We start from the raw sequence: 26,623 nt of genomic DNA, 5'->3' as shown, positions 1-26,623 counted from the left end.
CAGAATTTGTTAAGACATAGACTATTTCAGATTAATCTGCTTTTGATTTTCAAAGTCCTTTCTCAGTAATGATAACTAATTTACATAATATTTAAAAGTTTGTCAAGTATTACTGTACAATTGCTTATTTTCTTATTAACATTTATATAATACTACAGTAGTTTTGCATGTGTGTTAAACTTTATTATGTGCTAATGATTTCTGAATGCAAGAATTTAATTTTTATACTTATTGCCATTGTGACAGGAATAAAGCAGATAATATCTGCTTTCTACAAATGAGTGAGCTATGGCTAAAGTTGCATGACTATGTTTTTCACAGCTAGAATTTAATTTGATTTATATTATTTGTGTTGACTTTGTTAAAATAATTTACAATTGCCAACATATACTGCTGTGTAATAAGATATATTAAGATAGTATACTTAATTAATGAAAATTATTTGACGTTCTTTGCTAGAACAACAGCTGCTAAAGAACAAGAAATTGAGTTTGATACTTCCTTATTAGAAGAAAATGAAAACCTTCAGGCAAATGAAATCATGTGGAATAATTTAACAGCAGAGAATTTGCAAGTAATGTAAGTATTTAGAACATGAAAACAGTTTAAGTATTAGTGCTGTTGTTGCTTTGTACTTTATCAGATTTAAAATTCCAAAAAATTTTTCCAAGTAATGAAAAGTAAATTAAGTTTGTTTGACCAGGGTAACATGTTTTGAGAAGCATGTTAATTGTTCTGATTATCATCACTTCTTTAGATAATTCTGAAAAATCAAAGTTCTATGTGATATTACATATTCATTTGCCCAGTTATTGCTAAGATCTTACATTAGAATAATTTTTAAATCATATTTCATTCTCAAAATTCATTGGAAGAACCATTTTGGGAATATGAACACTGAACAATGGAGATAATAGTCATTGAAGTCAGAGCAAGAAGTAGAAAAGTTTGAGTTTTTATTGGGCTGTTTTCTCTTGAGGCAGGGATGTCTTCTATTATGGGCTATTAAATCAGCTCCTTTTTTGTTTCTGTGGCATAAAATTTTAAAGGAGTTTTGAGAAGCCTTGTTGTGCTTTTTAGTACTTAAAAACACTGAAGGTGATTAATAGTATATATGAATTCAGAGAACCTAATGAAGACACTATTTTAAAGATTTAGCCTATCCTTATTTTGTTTAGACACAAAGCAACATGCTTGTTAATAAGCCTTTTATGTGCCTGTCTGTATTAGGACAATAGCTATAAATAATTATGCACTCATTTCCTTTTGGTATTGGACATGGTCATGTCATTTCATCTGTTGAAATTTTACCTCAATTGACTCAGCCAATAGTGCTCATATAATATAATTAAATAATTATTTTTTGTTGTTCAGTTGTGGTAAGAAAATTAACTAAAGTAGGATCATGGGATTAGCTCTTGGAAAGGTATTTGAAATCTTTAAAGCTGGCCAGATGTATTAAAGGAATAACAAGTGATGGTTCACACATCACTTGTACAAGACAAAGGGATAATGATTATTATAGACTACTGTTCAGAGGAATAGAAGTACAGGACTACCTTGCGTTAGAGAGCTGTTCTTCACAGCCATATTGAGGTTCTTAACACTGCTCTCTAAGTTTTGATGTCTTCCTCTTTGACTGTTGACTTTGACCATCGACATTTCAGCCATCTCTAAATCAGTAGTTCTCACCAAGGATAATTTTGTCCTACAGAGGACATTTCACAATGTCTAGAGACATTAGCTTCAGATGCTAACTATCCCTACAGTGTATAGGACAGCCTCCCATAAGCAAGAATTATCTAGCAAAATTTTCAGTAGTGTGGAGATTGAGAAACCTTGCTCTAAACTGCAGAGTTAAGTACATACCACAAAATGGCTGGTGATGGCTGGCAGAATTTCTCCATTCCTGCGCAGTGAAATACTCCATGTCTCAATTCATGTGCTATTTGGTGAAGGAATACAGTATAAATTACTAAATTACTCCTTTTTTTTCTATTATCACTCTGTTGCTCCCAAATAATCTATTCATTTATTCATCAAAGTAGGTTTACTACATGTCTAAAATTGTAAGGGTTAATACCTCAAGGAGTATATAGTGACTTTGGTAATTTATTTTAATAAATACTCAAAGCAACGTATTGGTGTTGAAAAATGTAATGTGGTAAAATTAAAAATTAGTACCTTTAAAAGCGTATGTAAAAATCAAGTATATTATGACCTAAGAAGAATTTGTTTTCAGGGTATAATGAAAGCAAAATTAGTTATAATAGATCATTATTTCTTAATTATGATGATGAAGCAATGAGCAAAAAAGTAATAAGGGTAATAAATCTTTGATAATATGGTAGAAGATTTAATTTCTTATATCTTAATTAGGCAGAATTTTAGATACATTTCAATAAACAGTGTTTGTATTTAGGAAATGAATTTAAGATTAGGAATTTTTCTAGAATTTTATTTAAGAAAGAGCTTTTCACTATGTTTACTGGCACTGTTAAAGGTAAATCTAGTACAATTTGGGACATGCTCAATCTGACTTGCCCCAAACAGTAGAGTTAGAAATGTGCCAGGGGATTCCAATTCAATCCTATCAAGGTGGCAGGTACCAATGCCATCTCACTAGTCAAAGTGATCAATTTCAGTTCACAATTGATCATAATGATAGTTCCGAGAGTCAAAGGGATCACATAAACAAGACTAGTGTCTGTGAATACTGTTTGATAGAATTAAGAAGGAGAGAATGATCCAACATGGGAAGTGGGATACACAGAAGACTCATAGAATGGCAGATGTGCTAAACAGCACTCTGGCCTCAGAATTAGCCCTTAAGGCATTCGGATCTGGCTGAAGAGCCCATGAGAGTGTTTTAGGCATGGAATGCCAAGACACTCTGGCAAAAAAAAAAAAAAAAAAAAAAGAAACTAAATGAAAGATCTCTGTGAGTGAGAGAGCCCAGTGGAAAGAATGGGCCATCAAAGAAGGAGGTACCTTTCTCTAAAGGGAGGAGAGAACTTCCACTTTGACTATGACCTTGTTTAAATATGATCAGAGTCGATGAACTCAAAATGCTTCCATAGCCTTGGCAACTCATGACAAGAGCATCGGGTGATTACTGACATCATAAATAAGAGTGTCAATTGTTAAATCAACAACAGGAGTCACTGTGAACTTACTCCTCATGTAGGATCTCTGTCCTTAATGTGTTGTACAATGTGAATTAATGCTATAATTAGTACTCAAACAATATTTTACACTTTGTGTTTCAGTGGGGGTGCAAACTGTTGACATCTTTACTTAATATATGCTAAATTGATCTTCTGCATATAAAGATAATTGAAAATGAATCTTGATGTGAATGGAAGGGGAGAGGGAGCGGGAGAGAGGAGGGTTGCGGGTGGGAGGGAATTTATTTGGGGGGGGGGAGCCATTGTAATCCATTAACTGTACTTTGGAAATTTATATTTATTAATTAAAAGCTAAAAAAAGTTAAATCTAAAGTAATTTCTTTAAAACCCATATATGAGGATACTTCAAATAGCAGAAAATGGAATTTAAAGATCTATTTAAAGGTGAATGTTTAGGAGAGCAGTGGAGATAACCGTGTCTCCTATTGTAGTGCCTTGTTTGATGCACAGCTTTGTCTCCTGGCTCCAGCTTCCTGCTGATAATGCAGACCCCGGGAGATGGCAGTGCTGGCCCCTGTGACTGGGTTTCTGCATCCACACAGGAGACCTGGATGGACTTCCTGGCTCCCAGCCTCAGCCTGGCGCAGTGCTGGCTGTTGTGGGCATGTGGGGAAGGGAACCCATGGATTGAAGCTGTGTCTTTCTCATTAAAAAAATTATTGTTCTTATAAAAACTTGAAATCCATGCATAGGTATTTCATTATACCTATTTTCTATGAACTTTTTGAAGACACCTAGTGTGTATTTTGAAGCTAAGTTAGAAAAACTCTTTTTAACCACAATATTATTGCTTTGAAGTTAAACAGCTTTTCATTCCTGAAGGCATAAAATTGTTAATTTAGTTATTGTGTGAACCTTATTCTAATTAAAAAAAATGAACAGATAATTCCTGGTAAAATAATTATAAATGACTGATAATCCTTAGAGAATAGTTCGGCAAATTATTCTGTTTGGCTAAATTATCTTTGTGAAACTGTACAGATTATTTAACCCCTTATGATGGAAATTAATGATGTGATATGTACTTTACAAACTTACTACCTTTTCTCTACTTAAATAAGAGGAGACTTCAGATAGTTCATGCAAAGTATACATTATCTTTTAGTTCCATTTTCCTACATATTTTTTGAAGCCCCTCGTATATATCATAAACCATTTCATCATAGTCTCTTTGTGTATATATTTAAAAAGGTGGGTATATATAGAAGAGTTAAACAATTATTTTTAGGCTTGTTTATTTCCTGTTTATAGGAACTTTTTTCCATGATATCTTACCATGTGGTCAAGGGCTGTTTCTCAGCTTGGATAACTTTTAGCACTGAACACCTGAAATTGTGTGACTCCTGTCACATGGCTTTTGGATGGCATTAGCTTCAGGCTTCAGTTTGAGGTTGCTCTCGTTGTTATCTACAGCCTCTGTCCTTTCTTGCCAACAACCTCTCCCTTCTGCCTCTTTTTAAAAATTTACCTTCTTTGCCAAATGCTGAAGAGATACTAAACTTCATTGATTTTTTTAATCATCAATTTATTAAAATCATTTATGTAAATATTTCTTCTCATCTAATCACTATTTAAATGAATAATTTGGGACTAAGCAATTTTAATTCATTAAACAAACTGCAAAAATAAAGACTAAAATTTTCAGCATTAGAAGAATATACTCAGGCCGGCTCTGTGGCTTAACAAGCTAATCCTCCACCTTGTGGCATCGGCACAGCGGGTTCTAGTCCCGGTTGGGGCGCCAGATTCTATCCCGGTTGCCCCTCTTCCAGGCCAGCTCTCTGCTATGGCCCGGGAAGGCAGTGGAGGATGGCCCAAGTGCTTGGGCCCTGCACCCCATGGGAGACCAGGAGAAGCACCTGGCTCATGGCTTCGGATCAGTGCGATGAGCCGGCCGCAGCGGCCATTGGAGGGTGAACCAACGGCAAAAAGGAAGACCTTTCTCTCTGTTTCTCTCTCTCACTATCCACTCTGCCTGTTTAAAAAAAAAAAAGAATATACTCAGGAATAGACATTCTTTATAGTGGTTAAAAGCCACTTGGGACACCCACATCCCATATTGAATTATGTGAATTTGAGTACTGACTTTGTTCCCAATTCCATCTTCCTGCAAATGTGCACACTGGAAGGCAGCAGGTGATGGCTCAAGTGATTGACCACCTGCCACCCAAGTGGGAAATTTGGTTGAGTTCCCAACTCCTAGCTTTAGCATGGCCCAACCCAGGCTGTTACAGGCATTTGAGTAATAAATCAATGGATAATCTATCTCTTGCTCTCTGTTTCTGTTTATTTCTGCCTTTCAAATAAATATTAATAACAAAATGTTTTAAAAATTTATTAAAATACCTATTATATGGTTTTTGTCATTTTAGAATGGATGTGGCACTCACATTCATTATTCATTGCAAACTTAAATGAAGTTATTTAATCAGCACATCAGTCATTTAATTATGGAAAATTCTAAGGCTATTCTAAAGTAATGTGAACAATAATGTGTCTACCAATGAAGCAGTTTTGATTAATTTTAGCAAAATTATAGATAGTCAAGGTCTTTAGGTTGACTAAGGTTCTTTGTTGACTATTTTCTAGTTTAAAACAAGACTCTCTTTATTATAAAATATTATAACCTATTAGTAGGAAATACATTTGAGTTCCAAAAGATTGTATAAAATGTATAGTCATGTATGCTAAACCAAGCTCAATCTCAGGCTTTGTGTTTCCCAATATACTTTTTTTTAAATATTTATTTATGTATTTGAAAGTCAGAGTTTCACAGAAAGAGGAGAGGCAGAGAGAAAGAGGAAGAGAGGTCTTTCATCCGATGATTCACTCCCCAATTGGCTGCAATGGCCAGAGCTGTGCCAATCTGAAACCAGGAGCCAGGAGCTTCCTCTGGGTCTCCCACGTGGGTGCAGGGGCCCAAGGACTCAGACCATCTTCTACTGCTTTCCCAGGCCATAGCAGAGAGCTGTATCGGAAGTAGAGCAGCTGAGACTAGAACCGGCGCCCTTATGGGATGCTGGCACTTCAGGCCGGGGCGATAACCCGCTGCATCACACCCCCCACTCCAATATACTTTTTAAAATTTAAAATCATGATGTTTAAAATAGAATATATTTATAATAGACTATAAATAAGAATATTTTAGTTTTTTTTTTTTTTTTTGACAGGCAGAGTGGACAGTGAGAGAGAGAGACAGAGAGAAAGTCTTCCTTTGCCGTTGGTTCACCCTCCAATGGCCGCCGCGGCTGGCGCGCTGCGGTCGGCGCACCGCACTGATCCGAAGTCAGGAGCCAGGTGCTTCTCCTGGTCTCCCATGGGGTGCAGGGCCCAAGGACTTGGGCCATCCTCCACTGCCTTTCCGGGCCATAGCAGAGAGCTGGCCTGGAAGAGGGGCAACCGAGACAGAATCCAGCACCCCGACGGGGACTAGAACTTGGTGTGCCGGCACCGCAGGTGGAGGATTAGCCTATTGAGCCAAGGCGCCGGCCGTATTTTAGTTTTAAGATTGGTATCTATGTAAAAAATCTTCTTCAAGGACATAAATTAGCAATTTGTACTTCTCATAAGCTAAATCCAGCATGCTGCCTGTTTTTCTATAGCCCATGAGCTAAGATTGCTGGTTACATTTTTTTTTTTTTAAGATTTATTTTATTTGAAAGAGTTACAGAGGGAGGGAGAGAGAGGGAGAGGGAGAGGGAGAGAGAGAGAGAGAGGTCTTCCATCTGCTATTTCACTCACCAGATGGCTGCAACTGCTAGAGCTGAGCTGATTTGAAGCCAGGAGCCAGAAGCTTCTTCCAGGTCTCCCATGTGGGTGAAGGGGCCCAAGGACTTTGGCCATCCTCCGCTGCTTCCAGGCCCATTAGTAGGGAGCTAGATCAAAAGTGGCGCAGCTGGGACTTGAACCGGTGCCCATAAGGGATGCCGGTGTTGCAGGCCAGGGTTTTAACCTGCTGCACCACAGTGCCAGCCCCTGTTGTTAACATTTTAGGATGATTGAAATAAATCAAAAGGAGAATTACTTTTCAAGACACATGAAAATAAAATAAAATTTAAATATCAGGATGCATAAAGTTTTATTCATTCATTTACTTGTTGTCTATGGGTAATACTCTGCTACAATCGCAGAGTCAAGCAGTCATGACAGACTGTATGTGGTACTCTCATTGCTCCGCACTGCTTCTTGGTACAGTACAAATCACAGTGACACACTTATAACCCAGTACTAGTTTGAGTGCCACCCATATAAGGATATGTAGCATTTTATTTACTTCTTGCCTGTCATATCAAAGCAGGAAGAGAAGAGAAAATGGGTTTCAATGTTGCATTTTTCAGGCACAGCTGAGTGTGAATCTTTTTGTTATTGAATTAGGTGGCAAAGCTTTGCATTTATTATGTAATTATTCTATTCCTGCTAAGCACTGAATATACTTATACTCATAGATAGATATTGGTATTTGCTGCTAACAATCTGTGTGAAAAGACATTTCCAAAGATGAAATACATAAAATCTCACTATGTATGCATTAACAGTAAACATTTACAATTGATTTTTAGTAAGAACTTTCTTTGAACTCCAGTGAGGAAGTCATCCTTTGGTGTCCATGGGGATTGGTTCTAGGATCCCCCAGAGATGCCTAGATGCATGGATTCTTAATTCCTGGTATAAAATGGGGTAATATTTGCATATAACCTACTCACATCCTCGCATATACTGTAGGTATGTTATTTATAATATTTAATATTATATAAATAGTTGTTATATTATTTAGGGAATAATAACAAAATTGAAATCTTTGTATTTTAGTAAAGACACAATTTTTTTTTCATATATTTTCTATCTGTGATTGATTGAATCCATGGATACAGACCCCATGGATATAGAGGGCTAGCTGTGATACCATCTTTGAAGATTTCCATCTTTCTCATTTATAGAATGGTATTACAATAAATTGTACCTAATTATTATTGTAGTTTTGAATTTGTCAATAAAGTATTTGTGAGTATTTCTTTTCTCTTTTGTATTTTAATACCTACTTAATATCCTTGGTTTTGCCTCTTGGTGGCAAAATCTAAAATATTTACTCTGCAGACCTTTAGAGAAAATGTTTGTTGACTCCTGTGATGATACTAGTTTAACCCAGCTAACAATGAAAGCCAACTTTATATTCAGTAGGATGTGGAATGTCACAATAGTCCCTTACCTCCTAGACAGAACCTTTGAACCTGGTTTACAAAGCCTATTTTGTCTGCCTTCCTGCCCACTCTTAGCTCCAGAATAATCTCTTAAGGAATATATACTTTCAGAGTAAGTTGGGAAGATGTGGAAAATGTAAAATATTAGAAGGATGATGACATGTTAGGAGGCCAGTTTGGTTAAGGTAAATGAAGAAGCTGTACGGAAGAGAGCTAGTGGATTTGTTGGAGTGGAGGTGGATTAGTTTGGGTATTAGGAGCTGAATATACATATTTAACAGAAACCCATGGCTTTTGTTTGGTTTATTAGGAGCCAACTGTTTAATCTTGAGAGAAGCTAGTAAAGATTTGTGTCATGGAATAGAAAGTCAGCCATAAAATGCTATGCTATTGCAATTGTGTTTTAAGTTTGAGGTGGCAAGAAATACTTTATTTCTTCAATTTATGTTGCAGTAATTTAGACAGAAGTGTCAGGCAACTTTAACCTTTATTCCATTTCGTTATTATCTAGATGTCACAATTAAAATGACATTACAGGAAATTTCACTAAAGAAACAAAGCAGTTGAGATTATTTGTTTGGTGAGCTATTTATAGATATTTAGGACATTGGTTTTCTCTAAGAGTGCTGTAAGTTTTAGATAATGCCAGCCAATGATTTGACATTATATAAAGAGTTATATAAGAAAACTTCCTATTATATATAATGAGTGTTTTAGTCTTTATATCTTTAAATACAACGAAGTTTTCAACAGTTGCTTGAGTAATGCATGCAGATGATAAAATTTGCAAAATCTGGGGCCAGCATGGTGTCATAGTAGGTAAAGCCACTGCCTGCAATGCAGGCATTCCTTATGGGCACCAGTTTGTGTCCCAGCTGCTCCCTGATAATGGCTTTGGAAGAGCAACAGAGGATGGCCCAGGTTCTTGGGCTCAGGTACCTACATGGGAGACCTGGATGAATCTCCTGACTCCTGGCTTCAGCAGTACCCAGCCCTGGCATTTGTGGCCATCTGGGACGTGAACCAGCAGATGGAAGATTTCTCTCTCTCTAACTCTGACTTTCAAATAAATAAATAAATCTTTCAAAAAGTCTGCAAAATCATATGAAATTGTAATAAAGATGAGTATTCCTTATCCAAAATGCTTGGGACCAGAATTGTTTCAGATTTTGAAATATTTGCATATATACAATGAAGTATCTTGGGAAGAGAATGGAAATCTAAATGCAAAATTCATTTGTGTCATATACATATAGTCTAAAGATAATTTTATACAATATTTTAGCGTATCTGTGTTTTGATTGTAATGTATTACAGGAGGCCAGTTGTGGAATTTTCTACGTGTTTCATGTTAGTGCTCAAAAAGTTTTTCATTTTGGAGCATTATTTTTAATTTTGGAATTTTGAATCAGGGATACTAAATCTGTACAGTGAAAAAAAACCAAAATACTCCTTCCTCCTTTTTGTAAACTACTCCTCTCTATTATTACTTTCTAGGGTTACTACTTGAAAGAAACTTATGTGTCTTTCCAGAAATGCGTATTGAGAGTACAAGCATATACACGTACATAAATTGTTTTTAATTTTTTAGAGTGTTTTATTGGGACCAGTTTTGTGGCATAGCAGGTAAAGCCACCACCTGCACCACCAGTGCCATATGGGCACTGGTTCAAGTTCTGGTTGCTCCACTTCTGGTCCAACTCCCTGCTAATATGTCTCGGAAAGCAGAGGAAGATGGTCCAGTCCTTGGGCCCCTGCACCTGCGTGAGGGACCCAGATGAAGCTCCTGGGTCCTGACTTCACCCTAGCCTAGCCTCAGCTGTTAAAGGCATTTGGGGAGTGAACCAGCAGATGGAAGACCTTTCTCTCTCTGTCTTTCCCTCTTTCTAACTCTGCCTTTCAAATAAATAAAGTGTCTCTAAAAAAAGCCATTTTATTTCAGAATAGTTTCCTGCTTACAAAACAAAACTTATGATGTAGTAATACAGAGTTCCCATACACCCCTCACCCTATTTCCTCCATAAACATCTCATATTAGTGTCTTTGTCAAAATTAATAGTTTTCTTGATGTAAATGTGATTAGTCTATGCATACTCTTTGCATTATCCTCTATTCTTAATCTGTATGAAACCTTCCTAATGGTGTATTGTTTGCATGTAACATAATTTAATTTAGCTACTTACTAGTGGATATTTAGGTTATTTCCAGTTTTTTTCCTATTGGAAGAGATGAATCTAGGTTTTGTCAGATCTGAGGCTTATAAAGTTGGGGAAGCACCTTTAAGAACAACTATACAAAATTACAGAATTAAGTATAGAATCTTGGAAGGAATCATGCAAGTGAGGTGTCTGAAGGTTTGGTGTCACAATCATCATGATACATTCATCTTTGCTTGTTAGATTCTATACAGTTCTTTAGTAAACATCTTTGTGCTTGCATATTTGTGTATTTGTTGAAGTATGCAAGTATTCTATGAGATGGAATTACTAAAACAGAGCATATTAGTTGTTGAGACCATGGACTCAGGATATAAGGTGCTAATAATGCTGGCTATTCCACTTTGAGCTCTGTGACTTTGGGCTAGATGCTAATCTCTTTGTGACATAGTTCCTCATAGATAAATGGATGTAATCATAATATTAGTGTAAAAAATGCATGCATTTAAAAGCCTTTTTTTTTTTTTTAAAGATTTATTTATTTACTTGAGAGGCAGAGTTACAGACAGAGAGAGGAAGAGACAAAAAGGTCTTCCATCTGCTGGTTCATTCCCCAAATGGCTGCAACTGCTGGAGCGGAGCCAAACCAAAGCCAGGAGACAAGAGCTTCTTCCTAATCTCCCACATAGGTGTAGGGGCCCAAGTAGTTGGACCATTTTCTACAGCTTTCCTAGGCCATCAACAGGGAGCTGGATTGGAAGTGGACGCAGATCGGTGCCCATATGGGATGCCTGCAGCGTAGGCAGGTGCTTAAGATACTACATCATGGCATCAGCCCCAAAGCCTATTTTTAAAGTATTTAAAGCTGAGCTTGGCCCTCAGTAAATGTTAAAGATTATGTTATTTTGTGAATTTTTTTTGATAGGGTCATTTTATGACATTTAAGTAGTTTTTATGATGATACCATGATATTTAATTTTAACAATGTAAGGGATAAAGCCATTTCATTTCTATTTATACATGAAAGAGCAGCTACTATATTTACAGATGAAAAATGTAATAGTGACATGAGAGTAAATAGTGTTTTGAAATTTGCAAACTCTGTATATTTATTATGTCATCTGTGCATAAACTGTAGTTACTACTATGTTCTCTTTCACTTAATTCACATTCTTCAGGCTTTTAGGGAACAATAGTAAGAAAAGGAAAATATTTTTTCCCATGGAATTTTCATTCTTGTGAATCAGCTGTCTTTTCTGCTTTGTGTATGTCTAGTAGAATGTCGTTTTCCTGAAGGCAATCTTGTTATCTTGTTTGTTAGTGTATCCCTAATGTCTAGAAGAGAATCTGATACACTGAAAATGTGCTTAGTAAACATTTGTTTAAATAAAGAATGAAAGGGTTGAGAAGAGAGGTGAATGAAAAAATAACCATGAAGAGAAGACAAAAAAAAGTGTGAAGCAAAAGTTCTAACAGAGGGGAGGACAGCAATGAAGAAAAAGAAACAAATTTTTATTAAATTCAGCGTGGATGAGATAGGCATTTATGAACTCACTCAAAATTGATGTTTTACATAATTTCTAGTTTCATAAATTATGTCTTCTGTGAGTACATTTTATGTATTAAATTCTCTTCAAATCTGTGTAGAAAATGCTATCAAAAGAGTTCCCTGGGGACCAGTGTTGTGGCATAGCGGGTTTAACCTCTGCCTGTGATGCCAGCAACCCATATGGGTGCCAATTCAAGTCCTGGCTTCTCAACTTCCAATGCTGCTCCCAGCTAATGGCCTGGGAAAAGCAGCAGCAGATGGCCCAAGTGGTTGGGCCCCTGCACCCACGTGGGGCACCTGGAAGAAGCTCTCCAGGTTCCTGGCTTCTGACTGGCCCAAACCTGGCCTTTGCTGCCATTTGGAGAGTGAAGATTCTCTCTCTCTCTCTCTCTCTCTAACTCTGCTTTTCAAATAAATAAAGTAAATCTTTTTTTAAAAAAGATTTCTCTGAAGATATAACATATGCAAATATACTTGATCCAGCCAAAAGGCTGAGAAATGATAACATAGGCAAATAATATTAATTTCTATTTTACTGAATGTCTACCAAGTACAGTCATTATATACATTTATTTTATTTGATGATTAAAAGAACAGTATGAGGCAAATGTTACTGTACTGAAATTACACATAAGAAAATAGATTAAATGAGCTTAAGAATTTTCAGGAGTCTCAGAGAAAAAAATGGCAAGGTCAAAATATATGTACATTTTTCTCTGAAAACAAAAGGCCTGATCTTTTCTCTATAAACTCTTCCTGGGAAATGGCAGGTATTCGTTTACTTTAGTACTCTTTTCCCTTCTTTCTGTTTCTGTATTTTCTTTTGATTAACGAAGACTCTTTGACCACTACCCAAGAATAGCTACTGTGATGTTTAAAGTGTTCTTTTCTGTTCTGTTCAATAAGGGAGCCATTAGCTATGTCTTTTGCTTTAGTATTTGAAACATGGCTAATACAATCAAAGAACTGAATTTTTACTTTATCTAGCTAATTACATATAACTACTGTTTGGGCCATTACAGCCTTAGGTGTTTGAATGCTTTTTGGTATGTGTAAAGTCAATATAATTAGCATGTTGATTGATAATGAGGAAATTGTTCATTCTAGGTTGAAAACTTTAGCAGAAGATCTAATGCAGACCCAGCAGATGCTTTTAAACAAGGAGGAGGCTGTCTTGGAGCTAGAAAATAGGATTGAAGAGTCTTCTAAGACATGTGAAAAGAAGTCTGAGTGAGTAAAAAAAAAAAAAAAAAATTGAACAAAGGAAGTTTAGTTGATGTAATTTTAGAGAAATACTTTAGTTACATGATACCATGTACTATTAATGAAAATGGAAATTTTTGGCCGGCGCCGCGGCTCAATAGGCTAATCTTCCGCCTAGTGGTGCCGGCACACCGGGTTCTAGTCCCGGTCGGGGCGCCGGATTATATCCTGGTTGCCCCTCTTCCAGGCCAGCTCTCTGCTGTGGCCAGGGAGTGCAGTGGAGGCTGGCCCAAGTCTTTGGGCCCTGCACCCCATGGGAGACCAGGATAAGCACCTGGCTCCTGCCATCAGATCAGCGCGGTATGCCGGCCGCAGCGGCCATTGGAGGGTGAACCAACGGCAAAAGGAAGACCTTTCTCTCTGTCTCTCTCTCTTACTGTCCACTCCGCCTGTCAAAAAAAAAAAAAAAAAAAAAGAGAATGGAAATTTTCATTTTAAGTATACAATTGTGTAGTTATTTTCTGGACTCTAGAAAAGTGATTCTGTGTTTGTATAAATATAGTGTACTGATCATATATCTTAATGTTTCAACAATTTAAATTGTTTTCCAAAAAATCCTTTGTTAAAAGCTGGCCTTACTTACTTGCATCCTTTTGCCCCAGACTCACCATGAATTCCTGTGTTAAAAAAAAAGTGGCAGACGATTATTATCCAGAAATTAGCTTCTCTTAATGTTAGAGGGAATCAGATAAACAAAGAAAAGAGTAATCTGCCTCACCTATAAAAGTCGCTCTGAGATGTACTGTGTTTTACTGTTATTTGCCTTGCTGATATTTGGATTTGTAAATGTGTTCTTGGGTCCTCTAGTTTTGTCTTAAGTATTCTTGTCTTTCAGTAATTTTAGTATGTCCTTGACTGCTTTAAAATTTAAATTTTACCTAACTTTTAGAATTTCAAATCTGGCCGGCGGCGCGGCTCACTAGGCTAATCCTCCGCCTTGCGGCGCCGGCACACCGGGTTCTAGTCCCGGTCGGGGCACCGATCCTGTCCCGGTTGCCCCTCTTCCAGGCCAGCTCTCTGCTGTGGCCCGGGAGTGCAGTGGAGGATGGCCCAAGTGCTTGGGCCCTGCACCCCATGGGAGACCAGGAGAAGCACCTGGCTCCTGCCTTTGGATCAGCGCGGTGCGCCGGCCGCAGCGCGCCTACCGCGGCGGCCATTGGAGGGTGAACCAACGGCAAAAGGAAGACCTTTCTCTCTGTCTCTCTCTCTCACTGTCCACTCTGCCTGTCAAAAAAAAAAAAAAAAAAAAAAAAAAGAATTTCAAATCTAACTTCGGTAATTGCTTCCATCTAATATAGTGGTTGCTGGTTTCTTTAATCTTGACTGGGCCTTTTTTTTTTTTTTTAATTAATTTATTTATTTGAAAGTTAGAGTTACACAGAAAGAGAATGAGAGGCAGAGAGAGAGAGGTCTTCCACCCGCTGGTTCACTCCCCAATTAGTTGCAATGGCTGGAGCTGAGCCGATCCTAAGCTAGGAGTCAGCAGTGTCTTCTGGGTATCCCATATGGGTGGAGGGGCCCAAGGATTTGGTCCTTCTTCCACTGCTTTCCCAGGCCATAACAGAGAGCTGGATTGGAAGTGGAGCAGCTGGGAGTTGAACCGGCACCCATATCGGATGCCAACACTGTAGGCGGCAGCTTTACCCTCCACACCACAGCACCCGCCCCTTGACTGGGCCTTGTACATTTTTTGGTATTGTCCTGTTACAACTGGCTTGATTTATGAAGACTCTCAAGGAATTTGTGATATGATATATTTCTCTGTTCTTAATGTTTGTACTTTGCAAATATTCTCCACTTTTCCCAAATCTCTGACTCTTTTATCTTTATCATCATAGTTAGCAGGTGGACTTCTACATTGCAGATAAAACTAAAACATTAAGTGAGAACTCCTGTAATTTCTGGAACTAACCATATAGATCCTCCACATTTGTACCATTATCTTTCCTTATTTCAATAGACTGTTTCCCTTGTTCTAAGACTATTTCCTGTGCCTTTTTTGTTATAACTCATTACCTCTTATTTTCCAAGAAATTTGTATTATTTTGTGTATTATGTTCACCTTTTCTTATCAATAAGACTCTTGCACTCAATTTAAAAATATATTTGACTTCTAGAAAAAATCTCTACCTCCCTGTATACCCCCTAAAGCCCCTTTTTTAATTTCTGTATTTTTCTCCAGCTACTGTCTTTGCCTTCTGCTATCTTAGTATAAATGTATTTTAACAGTGATTATTGGGGCCGACGCTGTGGTGTTAGCAAGTAAAGCTGTCGCTTGCAGTGCTGGCATCCCACGTGGGCACCGGTTTGAGGCCCAGCTGCTCTGCTTCTGATCCATCTCTCTGCTATGGCCTGGGAAAGCAGTAGAAGATGACCCTTGGCCCCCCTGCATCAGCATGGGAGATCTGAAAGAAGCTCCTGGTTCCTGGCTTCGGATCGGCGCAGCTCCGGCTGTTGCGGCCTACTGGGTTGTGACCCAGCAGATGGAAGACCTCTCTCTCTCTCTCTCTCTCTCTCTCTCTCTCTCTCTCTGCCTCTCCTTCTCTATCTGCCTCTCCCTCTCTCTCTATGTAACTCTGACTTTCAAGTAAAATAAATAAATCTTAAAAAAAAAAAAAAAGAATGTTCATGCTCATTCATTTCCTCAATTCTCACTTTGTTTTCAGTCCACATGGTCTGGCTTTTGCCCCATCACAATAGAAATAAGTATCTCTAAGGTCACCAGTGATCTCTGTGTTGGTTCATGTTTCATCTTTTCCCTTGGCCTTTAGAACCCAAGATGCCAGATCTTATTCCTATAATTCTGGCCATTCCTTAGCAAATTTATTCTCCTCTAGTCAGCCAATCCATGTAAGTCATGGCCCTATGCTATGTCATTCATTTTCCTAAACTCTCTTCCTAGGTGATTTCCTGAAGATGACCCACATTTGTTACTCTCATTCACATTTCTTTCTGAACTCTGAGGCCATGTCAGTTACCTACCTAATATGCCTCTTTGTATGTATTAGAAGTATCCTAAATTCCCAAAGTACAAGACTGACTTAAATCTCCCCAGCACAATGAACCAACACAACTCAACCTAGGATAGTTCAGTCTTAGTATTTTTTTCACTATCTGTTCTTTCTATTTAAAGATTTGTTTCTTTATTTCTTTTAAATTAATTAATTTATTTGAAAGTCAGAGTTACACAGAGAGAGGAGAGGCAGAGACAGAGAGAGAGAGAAGTCTTCCATCTGCTGGTTCACTCTCCAGTTGGCTGCAATGGCCGGAGCTGTGCCAATCCGAAGCCAGGAGCCAGGAGTTTCTTCCAAGTCTCCCATGCTAGTGCAGGGGCCCAAGCACTTGGGCCATCCACCACTGCCTTCCGGGCCACAGCAGAGAGCTGGACTGGAAGAAGAGCAACCGAACTAGAACCTGGCGGCCATTTGTGATGCTGGTGCCTCAGGCGGAGGAGTGAGCCATGGCGCCAGCCCGGGATCGCTTGTTTAAAGACAGCCATTCCATTTACGAATGCTCCACTCCCATGATCCAATCACCTCCCTAAACCCTGCCTCCTAATGCCATCACCTTGGGAGTTAGGATTTCAGCACATGGATTTTGGCAGCATGTAATCATCCAGTCCATCGAAATACCACATTGGAATCAGTGAGCTTTTTGAAGGTGATATCAAGAAAATTTAAGTTACTCTGGTCGTTTCTTTACTCTGGAAGTGTTTAGTATTGTGACATTATATTTTCCTTTTCTCAATTCACAAATGTGTTACTTTCCTCTTTACAAATGACCAGAAAGCTCTACCTAGAGTTATGTTGACTTCTCTCACCAGGATGTCTGACTATATATTTTCAGAGGAGATGATCTTTAAGGGTTTTCCTAGTCTAGAAATTAGGAGATTCTTTGATTTTTTTTTTTTTAAGATTTATTTATTTAATTTATTTGAAAGCGTTACAGAGAGGAAAACACACACACACACAGATAAGAGAGAGAGAGAGAGAGAGAGAGAGAGAGAGAGAGGTCTTCCATTGCTGGTTTACTCCCCAAATGGCTGCAGTAGCTTTTTAAAAAGATTTATTTATTTATTTATTAATAAGTCACAATAACAGAGAAAGAGGGAAAGACAGAGAGAGAATGGGAGGAAGAGAGGGAGAGAGGGAGAGAGGGAGAGAGGGAGAGAGGGGGTGGTTCACTACCCAGATGGCCACAATGCCTAGGCCTGGGCCAGACCAAAGCCAGGAGTTTCTTCTAGGTCTCCCATTGGGAGCAAGGGGCCCACGTACTTGGTATATCCTTGGCTGCTTTCCCAGGCCATTTAGCAGAGAGCAGGATTGGAAGTGGAGCAAACAAGATTTGAACCTGTATCCTTATGGGATGCCAGCACTATAGACGGCAGCTTAACCTACTACACCACAGTGCCAGCCCCTACATTAGCTTTTTTATTCACTAGTGATTCACTCACCAAAAGAGAAATAAAGAAATTCCATTCACAGTAGCCACAAAAAATCAAGTACTTAAAGATATATTTAACCAAATAAGTTAAATATTTCTACAATGAAAATTCTCAAACACTGATGAAAGCAATCATCAAGGGCACAAAAAACTGGAAAGATATTCCTTGCTCAAGGATTGGAAGAATCAGTATCACTAAAATATCTATACTACTTAATGCAATTTAAAGAATCTTTGCTATCCTTATCAAAATATCAGTTATATTATTTACAGAATTAGAACAAACAATCCAAAAATTCCTATGGAATCACAGAATACCTGCAATAGCTAAAGTAGGCATCATAATACCTAATTTCAAAGCATACCAGAAAGCTATAGTGATTAAAAAAGCATGGTACTGAAATAAAAACTGACTGATATATCAGTGGAACAGAATTTAGAGCCCATAAATTAATCCACATACATATAGCCAACCAATATTTGACAACAGTGCCCAGAGCATACATTGGAGAAAAGATATTCTCTTAAATAAACAGTACTGGTAAACCTGAAATGTATGTGTGTAGAACAGTGAAATTAGATCTGTACTTCTCACCATGAAAAAAAAATCAACTCAAGATGGATCAAATACATAAATTTAAGATCTGAGATTATGAAGTTGCTGGAAGAAAATGGGACATACTTCAAGATGTTGGTGTAGGTGATGACTTCTTGCATCATGTTTATAGCAGTATTGTTCACAGTAGCCAAATTATGGAATTAACCAAGGTGTTCATCATCAAATGAATAAAGAAAATGTGGCTTATGTTTATACAATGGAATATTTTTCAGCTTTAAAAAAGAATGAAATTCTTGTATTTGAATCAAAATGGATGCAATTGAAGTGTTAAGTGAAATAAACCAAACACAGAAAGACCAACACCATAGGTTCTCCCTTATTTGTGGAAGTTAAAATTAATAAAGAAAAAATAAAAAATCAAAAACAAAAAAGAAAGAAATGCCTGTGTGAATCAATATTTTTGCAGATACAGTTTTGTCAAACTTTATTTGTCTTTGTCAAGGCAATGGTTAAGAATGCTATGCTATTATAGTTTTAATGATCTGTGATTATTTTAAAATTTATTGCATATAAGTGAAATGGTCATATTTTCATTTGATTATTTTTTATAGCTCTTGCCTGTATTCCCCTTGAACTAGGGTGTTTTTACTTTGTTACTTGTTGCACTTTTTACTTAGCAGTGCATTTAAGCTTTAGCTATAATGTAAATTAAAAATATTTTATCTTAAAAACTAAAAAAGAGGAAGAACTACATTAAATCTATTGTTTTTTATATTAGTATCACGTTAACAACATGAGAATTAAGGAGAAAAAAAAGAACATTCTATAGAAAAAAACCTACAAAAGACAACAAAAATGTACTCCTTCCCAATATGCACCCGTGTCTCATCCAGGAGACAAAATTGAAAACATAAAATCATGGCCTGTGTTGGGGCATAGCAGGCAAAGCCAGCACCTGTAATGCTGGCATCCCATTTGTGTGCCAGTTTGTGTCCCAGCTGCTCCACTTCTGATCTAGCTCCCTGCTACTGGGGGAACAGAAGAAGATGGTCGAAGTGCCTGGGCTCCTGCTCCTCAACGTGGGAGATTCAGATGATGCCTATGGCTCCTGGCTTTAGCCTGGCTAAGCCATGGCTGTTGAGTATATTTGCAAGTGAATCAGCAGATGGAAGATATCTCTGTCACTCTCTCTCTCTGCAACTGTGATTTTCAAGTAAATTTAAGAAAATCAATGAAATGGAGAACTGATTCTTTTAAAAGGTAAAATTAGTAACTCTTGGGGCCGGCACTGTGGTGCAGTGGGTTAATGCACTGGCTTGAAGAGCCGGCGTCCTGTATGGGTGCCGGTACGAGACCTGGCTGCTCCAGTACCGATCCAGCTCTCTTCTGTGGCCTGGGAAAGCAGTAGAAGATGGCCCAAGTCCTTGGGCCTTTGCATTCACTTGGGAGACCCAGAAGAAGCTCCTGGCTCCTGGCTTCAAATCAGCACAGCTCCAGCCATGCGGCCAATTGGGTAGTGAACCATCAGATGGAAGACCTCTCTCTCTCTCTCTCTCTCTCTCTCTCTTCTATGCCTTGCCTCTCTGTGGAACTCTGACTTTCAAATAAATAAATAAATCTTTAAAAAAATTAATAACCCTTAGCTAGAATGACCAAGAAAACAAGAGTGAAGTTTCAAAAACAGAATTGTAGATGAAAATGGAGGCAGTACCACTGAACACACAGAAATAAAAGAGTTGTTAGAGATTACTGTGAAAAAGTGTATGGCAACAAATTTGATAACCTAGAAGAAATGAACAAACTGTTAGCTCTAATCACTATATCCAGATTGAATTATGAGGAAATCCTAAGCAGACCCATGAATAGAAAGATTGAATCAGTAATAAAAAAATCTCCCATTAAAAAAAAGCCCAAGACTAGATAGCTTCACTGCTGAAATCTAGCAATCATTAAAAGATGAATTAACACCCATCCTTCTTATTTCAAAAATAGAAGTGGGGAGGACAGTCTTCCAGATTCAGTCTGTGAGGCCAGCATCATCCTGATACCAAACCAGACAAGGACACAATAAAAAAGAAAGCTAAAGGCAGTATCTTTTGTGAACATAGATGCAGTAATCCTCAACAGAATGCTAGCAAATCAAATCCAATGGCACATTTAAAGAATCATTCTAATGATCAAACAGGCTTCAACCCAGAGATGGGAGAATGGTTCAGCATTCATAGATCAATAAATGTGATACAGTACATCAATGGGATGAAGGACGAAAATCTTTTGATCATCTCAATAGATGTAGAAAATGCATTTGATACAGCTGAATGTTCCTTCATGATAAAAACCCATCAAATTAGGTATAGAAGGAACGTATTTCAGAATAATAAAGGCCAGCTGGCGCCACGGCTCACTTGGCTAATCCTCCACCTGCAGCGCTGGCACCCCGGGTTCTAGTCCCGGTTGGGGTGCCGGATTCTGTCCCGGTTGCTCCTATTCCAGGCCAGCTGTCTGCTGTGGCCAGGGAAGGCAGTGAAGGATGGCCCAAGTGTTTGGGCCCTGCACCCGCATGGGAGACCAGGAGGAAGCACTTGGCTTCTGGCTTTGGATGGGCGCAGCACGCCGTCTGTAGCGGCCATTGGGGGGTGAACCAACGGCAAAAGGAAGACCTTTCTTTTCTTTTTTTTTTTTTTTTTTAAGAGTTTTTTTTTTTTAATTTTTTTTTTTTTTTGACAGGCAGAGTGGACAGCGAGAGAGAGAGAGAGACAGAGAGAAAGGTCTTCCTTTTGCCGTTGGTTCACCCTCCAATGGCCGCCGCGGTAGATGCGCTGCGACTGGCGCACCGCGCTGATCCGATGGCAGGAGCCAGGTGCTTCTCCTGGTCTCCCATGGGGTGCAGGGCCCAAGTACTTGGGCCATCCTCCACTGCACTCCCTGGCCACAGCAGAGAGCTGGCCTGGAAGAGGGGCAACCGGGACAGAATCCAGCTCCCAGACCGGGACTAGAACCCGGTGTACCGGCACCGCTAGGCGGAGGATTAGCCTATTGAGCCGCGGCGCCGGCCAGGAAGACCTTTCTCTCTGTCTCTCTCTCTCACTGTCTAACTCTGCCTGTCCAAAAAAAAAAAAATAATAATAAAGGCATATATAATAAGCCAACAGCTGACTAACATAATGAATGGAGGAAAAGTGAAGGCTTTCTCTCTAAGATCTGTAACAAGGCAAACATGCCCACTTTCACTTTTCATCAACATAATACTGGAAGTCCTAGCTAGAACAGTTCAGACAAGAGAATGAAATAAAGGGTATCCACATTTAAAAGGAGGAAATCATACTGTCACTCTTGACACTCCAAAGATTCTAAACAAATTCAGTAAAGGATATAAAGTTAGTGTATGAACATCAGTAGCATTGTTATACATCAAAGGAGAATTACCTAAAAAAGAAATAGAGAAGCAATTCCATTTCTAATAGCTACAAAAAATCAAATAAAATACCTGGAAGTAAGTTTAGACAAAAAAATTGAAAAGATTTCTGCAATGAAAATTTGAAATCATTGATAAAAAATGGAAGAGGACACTATGAAATATAAATGCATCCTATGTTGATGGATTAGTAGAATCAATACCATTAAATGTGCATATTACTCATAGCAATTTACAGATTTGGTGCAGTCCCTATCAAAATACCCATGATCTTTTCACAGAGCTAGAAAAAATAGTTCTAAAATTTATATGGAAGCTCAAAAGACCCCAAACAGCCAAATTGATCTTTAGCAAAAATAACAAAGCAGCACTTAACTTTAAAAAAAAAATAAAGTAATTCAAGCAGCATGATATTGGCTTTTAAGTGGATCATGATCCATTGAAACAGAATAGATACCCTAGAATTAAACCCATATATCTACAGCCAAATGATTTTTGACAAAGGTGCGAAGGGTATATGTTGGCTAAAGGGTAGTCTTTTTCATAAATGTTGCCTGGAAAATTGAATATCCATGTGCAGAATGAAAGTAGACCCCAATCTCATTTATAAAATTATCTCAAAATGGATTAAAGACCTAATTATGACACTTGAAACTTTGAGGTTATTAGAAAAAAACCTTAGGGAAACAATTTTAGCACACTGGGTCCAAGGATTTTCTGAATCAAACTCCAAAAACACAGGAAATAAAAAATATAGACAAATGATATTTCACCAAACTTAAGAGCTTTTGCACAGCAAAGGAAATAATCAATAAAAAGATAACCTACATAATGGAATAAAATATTTGCAAGCTGTATATTTGATATTGTGTTAAAATCCAGAATATACAAAGAACTAAATTTATTTCATTAGCAAAAAAATGGGCAATAGATGCAAGCAGACATTTAGCAGTGGAAGACATACACATGGCCAACAGATAGATGACAAAATGCTTAATTTCATTAATCATCTGAGCAGTGCAAATCAAAATCACAGTGAGATACCACCTCAGTTCAGTGAGATTGGCTATCATCAAAGAGACAGAAGGTAGCAAGTGTTGACAAGGCTGTGGAGAGAAGCCAACCATTGGACAGTGTCAATAGGCATGTAAGTTAACACAATCATTGCAGAAAATAGAAAACAGTATGGAGGCTCTTCAAAAAACTGAAAATAGTACTACCATATGACCCAGCAATCCCACTACTGTGTAGAAATCCAGTTGTTCTATTGAGGGGACATGTTCCTGTTTATTACTACACGATTCACAATAGCCAGAAAGAGAAAGCAACCTAAGTGTGCATGCACTAATGAATGTATAAAATGTACATATACACAATGGAATATTACTTAGCCACAAAATGATGAAACCTTGTCATTTGCAACAACATGGATGGAACTGGATAACACTGTGTTAACTGAAATAAGCCAGGCACAGAAAGACAAATAACACATTACATCACTCATCTATGGTAGTTAAAAAAAATAGAGGATCTCATAGACATTGAAAACATAATGCTCTGATCCAGAGGCTGAGGGAGGAAATGGGGAGGAAGAATGGGGAAAAGGTTGATTTATGGGGACTAGACCATAACTAGAAAGGAACAAGAGGTTCTGGGGTTTCATTGCATGTAGGATGTAGATTGATAATGTTACTTTACTGTATATTTCTCTGTGAAAACCTAGAAGATACAATTTTTCAATATTTTCACTGTAAAGCAATGCTAAATACTAGAAAGTATAAATGTATTCTTCCTGAAAATATCACATATTACCCCATAAATATGTACAATTTTTATATGTCTGTTTACTTTTTTAAATAAAAACTTATTGGCGCACTTGACTAATCCTCCGCCTGCGGCGCTGGCACCCCGGGTTCTAGTCCCAGTTGGGGTGGCCGGTTCAGTCCTGGTTGCTCCTCTTCCAGTCCAGCTCTCCGCTGTGGCCTGGGAGGGGATTGGAGGATGGCCCAAGTGCTTGGGCCCTGTACCCCCATGGGAGACCGGGAGGAAGCACCTGGTTCCTGGCTTCAGATGGGCGCGGTGTGCTGGCTTTTTTTTTTTTTTTTTTAATCTCACAGTTCTGGAGGTGCAAAGTCTGAAGTAAGGTGTTGGCAGGGTTCATTCCTTTGGAGGACTTTGAGGCTGAATGTGTTTCATGTTTTTCTCCTAGCTTCTGGGATGGCCAGTGTCTAACATCACTCCGGGCCCTGGTTCTGTCTTGACGTAGTGTTCTGCCTATGTATCTCCTTTATGTATCAGATATTCCTCTTATCAGGATAACAGGCATGAGGATTAAGAGCCCCTCCCACTCCAGTGTGACATCATCTTAGCTAATTACTTCTACAGTAACCCTGTTTCCAAATAAGGTCATATTATGAGGTTTCAAGGATTATGACTTGAACATAACTTTTTGGGGTACACAATTCTATCCATAACAGTATGGATATACTCCAGTTTGTTTCATCATTCACTCTTTGAAATATATCTGCTTAGTTTCTACTTTTTGGCTGTTAGAAATGAAGACACTCTAAATAGTCACATACAGGTTTTCTGGTGTGTGAACATAAGTTATAGCTTCTCTGGGATAACCCAGGAGTGAAATTGTGTGGTAATTGCATGTGTAGTTTTTCAAAAGTGGCTGTACATTCCCACCAGCAATGTGAGTGATCCAGTTTCTCTTCGTCCTTGCCAGCATTTGGTGCTGTCATTATTTTTTATTTGAACCATTTTAATAGGTATGTAGCGATATCTCCTTATTGATTTAATATGTATTTTCCTACTGACTAATGTGGCATATCATTCCTTTGTGCTTGTTTGTCCTGTTGTGTTGTGCTTTTTATCCACACTTTTTAAAATCCATTTTATTTATTTATTTATTTATTTATTTTTATTTTTTGACAGGCAGAGTGGACAGTGAGAGAGAGAGAGAGAGAGAGAGAGAGAAAGGTCTTCCTTTTGCCGTTGGTTCACCCTCCAATGGCCGCTGCGGCCGGTGTGCTGCAGCCGGCGCATCTCGCTGATCCAAAGCCAGGAGCCAGGTGCTTCTCCTGGTCTCCCATGGGGTGCAGGGTCCAAGCACTTGGGCCATCCTCCACTGCACTACCTGGCCATAGCAGAGAGCTGGCCTGGAAGAGGGGCAACTGGGACAGAATCCGGTGCCCCGACTGGGACTAGAACCCGGTGTGCCGGCGCTGCAAGGCGAAGGATTAGCCTATTGAGCCGCTGCGCCAGCCTATCCACTTTCTAATTGGATTTTTTAAAATGTTTTATATATTCTAGATCTGAATTTGGAAATACTCTTTTCTTAGTCTCTAGTTTGTCTTTTCATTTTCTTGACAGGGGTCTTTCATGAAACAAAATTTTAAACTTTAATTAAGTTAGTCCAGTTTATCTATTTTACCTTTTGTGATTTGTAGATTTGATGTCAAGCCTAATAAATCTTTTCTTGTATATTTTTCAAAATAAGACAATTAAAATTTTCACCTTTATTGAGGAGTAAAATTATATCAGGTACACAGTATGATGATTTTGATATACATATGTTTTGTGAAATTGATTACCACACTCAATTTAGTTAACACAACCATCAACTCACCTAGTTACCCTTTATTTTGTTTTGCTTTGTGGTGAAAACATTTAAGCAAATTTCAAGTATATAATTCATATTAAATGTAGCTACCATGTTGTACATTAGATCCCCTGAGCTTACTCATTTCATGACTGGAAGTTCCATGACCACATACTTTCCTTGTCCCCTTGCCTCCTCTGCCCCTGGTAACTACAATACTACTTTCTCTTTCTATGAATCTAACCTTTAAAAGTTCCACATGTTAGATTATTCAGTATTTGTCTTCCTCTGTCTGACTGAGTGTAAAGCCTTCCAAATTTCATCCATACTGTTGGAAAAGGCAAGCTCTTTCTAATGGCTGAGTAATATTTCATTCTTCTATTATATATCTGTCTATAATTTATCTATATATTCCACAATTTGTCCATCGAGGATTTTTTTGTATATGGGCTTAAATTTTTTATAGGTTAAAGTTTAATTTTTTATACTTGGCACTTGTTCAAATGGCTCTTTTTGCAACATTGATTTGTTTTTTGTATATTTGCCAAAAATAAGTTGGGAATACTTATGTTGGTCTTTTTCTGGATTTTCTATTCTGTTCCTGTGCCAACTTAGTTTGAAGAATAGGGGAAAGTCCATATGTCAGAGTTCCACAGACCACCTTCGTGTTTTGAGAGTTGCTAGAAAGGATTTTGGGACACAGTATATTATTGTACTCTAGGCTAAGACATTTTACAGTGATGGAATGTGGATCCACAGTCATATTATGAGAGAAAAAGACACGAAGCTGGTGGAACCTGCTTTCAGGCTTTCTTAGGCTGTCTCCTTTTCAAAAAGCACCACACTTCGTGCACTCTTCTCCAGCTTTAAAAAAACAAAACAAAGCAAAAACCAGCAGTATGTGTGATGGGACTGTCCAAGGAAACTCATCAGGGACTCACTGCCCCAGGAGGAATTTTGTCTGGAGCTGATCTAGGCCCCTTTTCCCTAGCACAAACCAAAATTCCAACTTTCCAACAGATAAGCAGTTGTTCAACCTAAACCACATTGTTTGCATAGTTCAGGCTCGCTGATAGTCATCCATGAGGGATTATTTTATGTGAGTGTAAGGAACTCTTTGTCAACCGTGTTCTCAGATGCCAACAAAGCCAGCTGTGCAAGCAGGCCTTTCTAAGGACAGGAGCCTCTAGCCTGCTTGGTTAACTCTTTTCTGCAGAGTATTCTGTCGTTCTGGAAGCAAGAGTC

At 38.2% G+C, this 26,623-nt stretch overlaps 1 protein-coding gene across 7 annotated transcripts in view; it reads left to right on the top strand.

The window, feature by feature from the left end:
• FER (FER tyrosine kinase) overlaps nt 1-26,623 on the top strand; it is a 427,785-nt gene that overhangs the window by 96,598 nt on the left and 304,564 nt on the right. For all 7 annotated transcript variants that reach the window (XM_062212305.1, XM_062212302.1, XM_062212303.1 and 4 more), the window contains 2 exons: nt 460-579; nt 13,199-13,321. In XM_062212305.1, the coding sequence (XP_062068289.1) occupies nt 460-579; nt 13,199-13,321 (243 nt within the window). The remainder of the gene's footprint in view (nt 1-459; nt 580-13,198; nt 13,322-26,623) is intronic.

Source organism: Lepus europaeus, chromosome 15 (assembly GCF_033115175.1).
Source record: "Lepus europaeus isolate LE1 chromosome 15, mLepTim1.pri, whole genome shotgun sequence".
Taxonomy (NCBI): Eukaryota; Metazoa; Chordata; class Mammalia; order Lagomorpha; family Leporidae; genus Lepus; species Lepus europaeus.
This window is presented reverse-complemented; position numbering and strand designations above follow the sequence as displayed.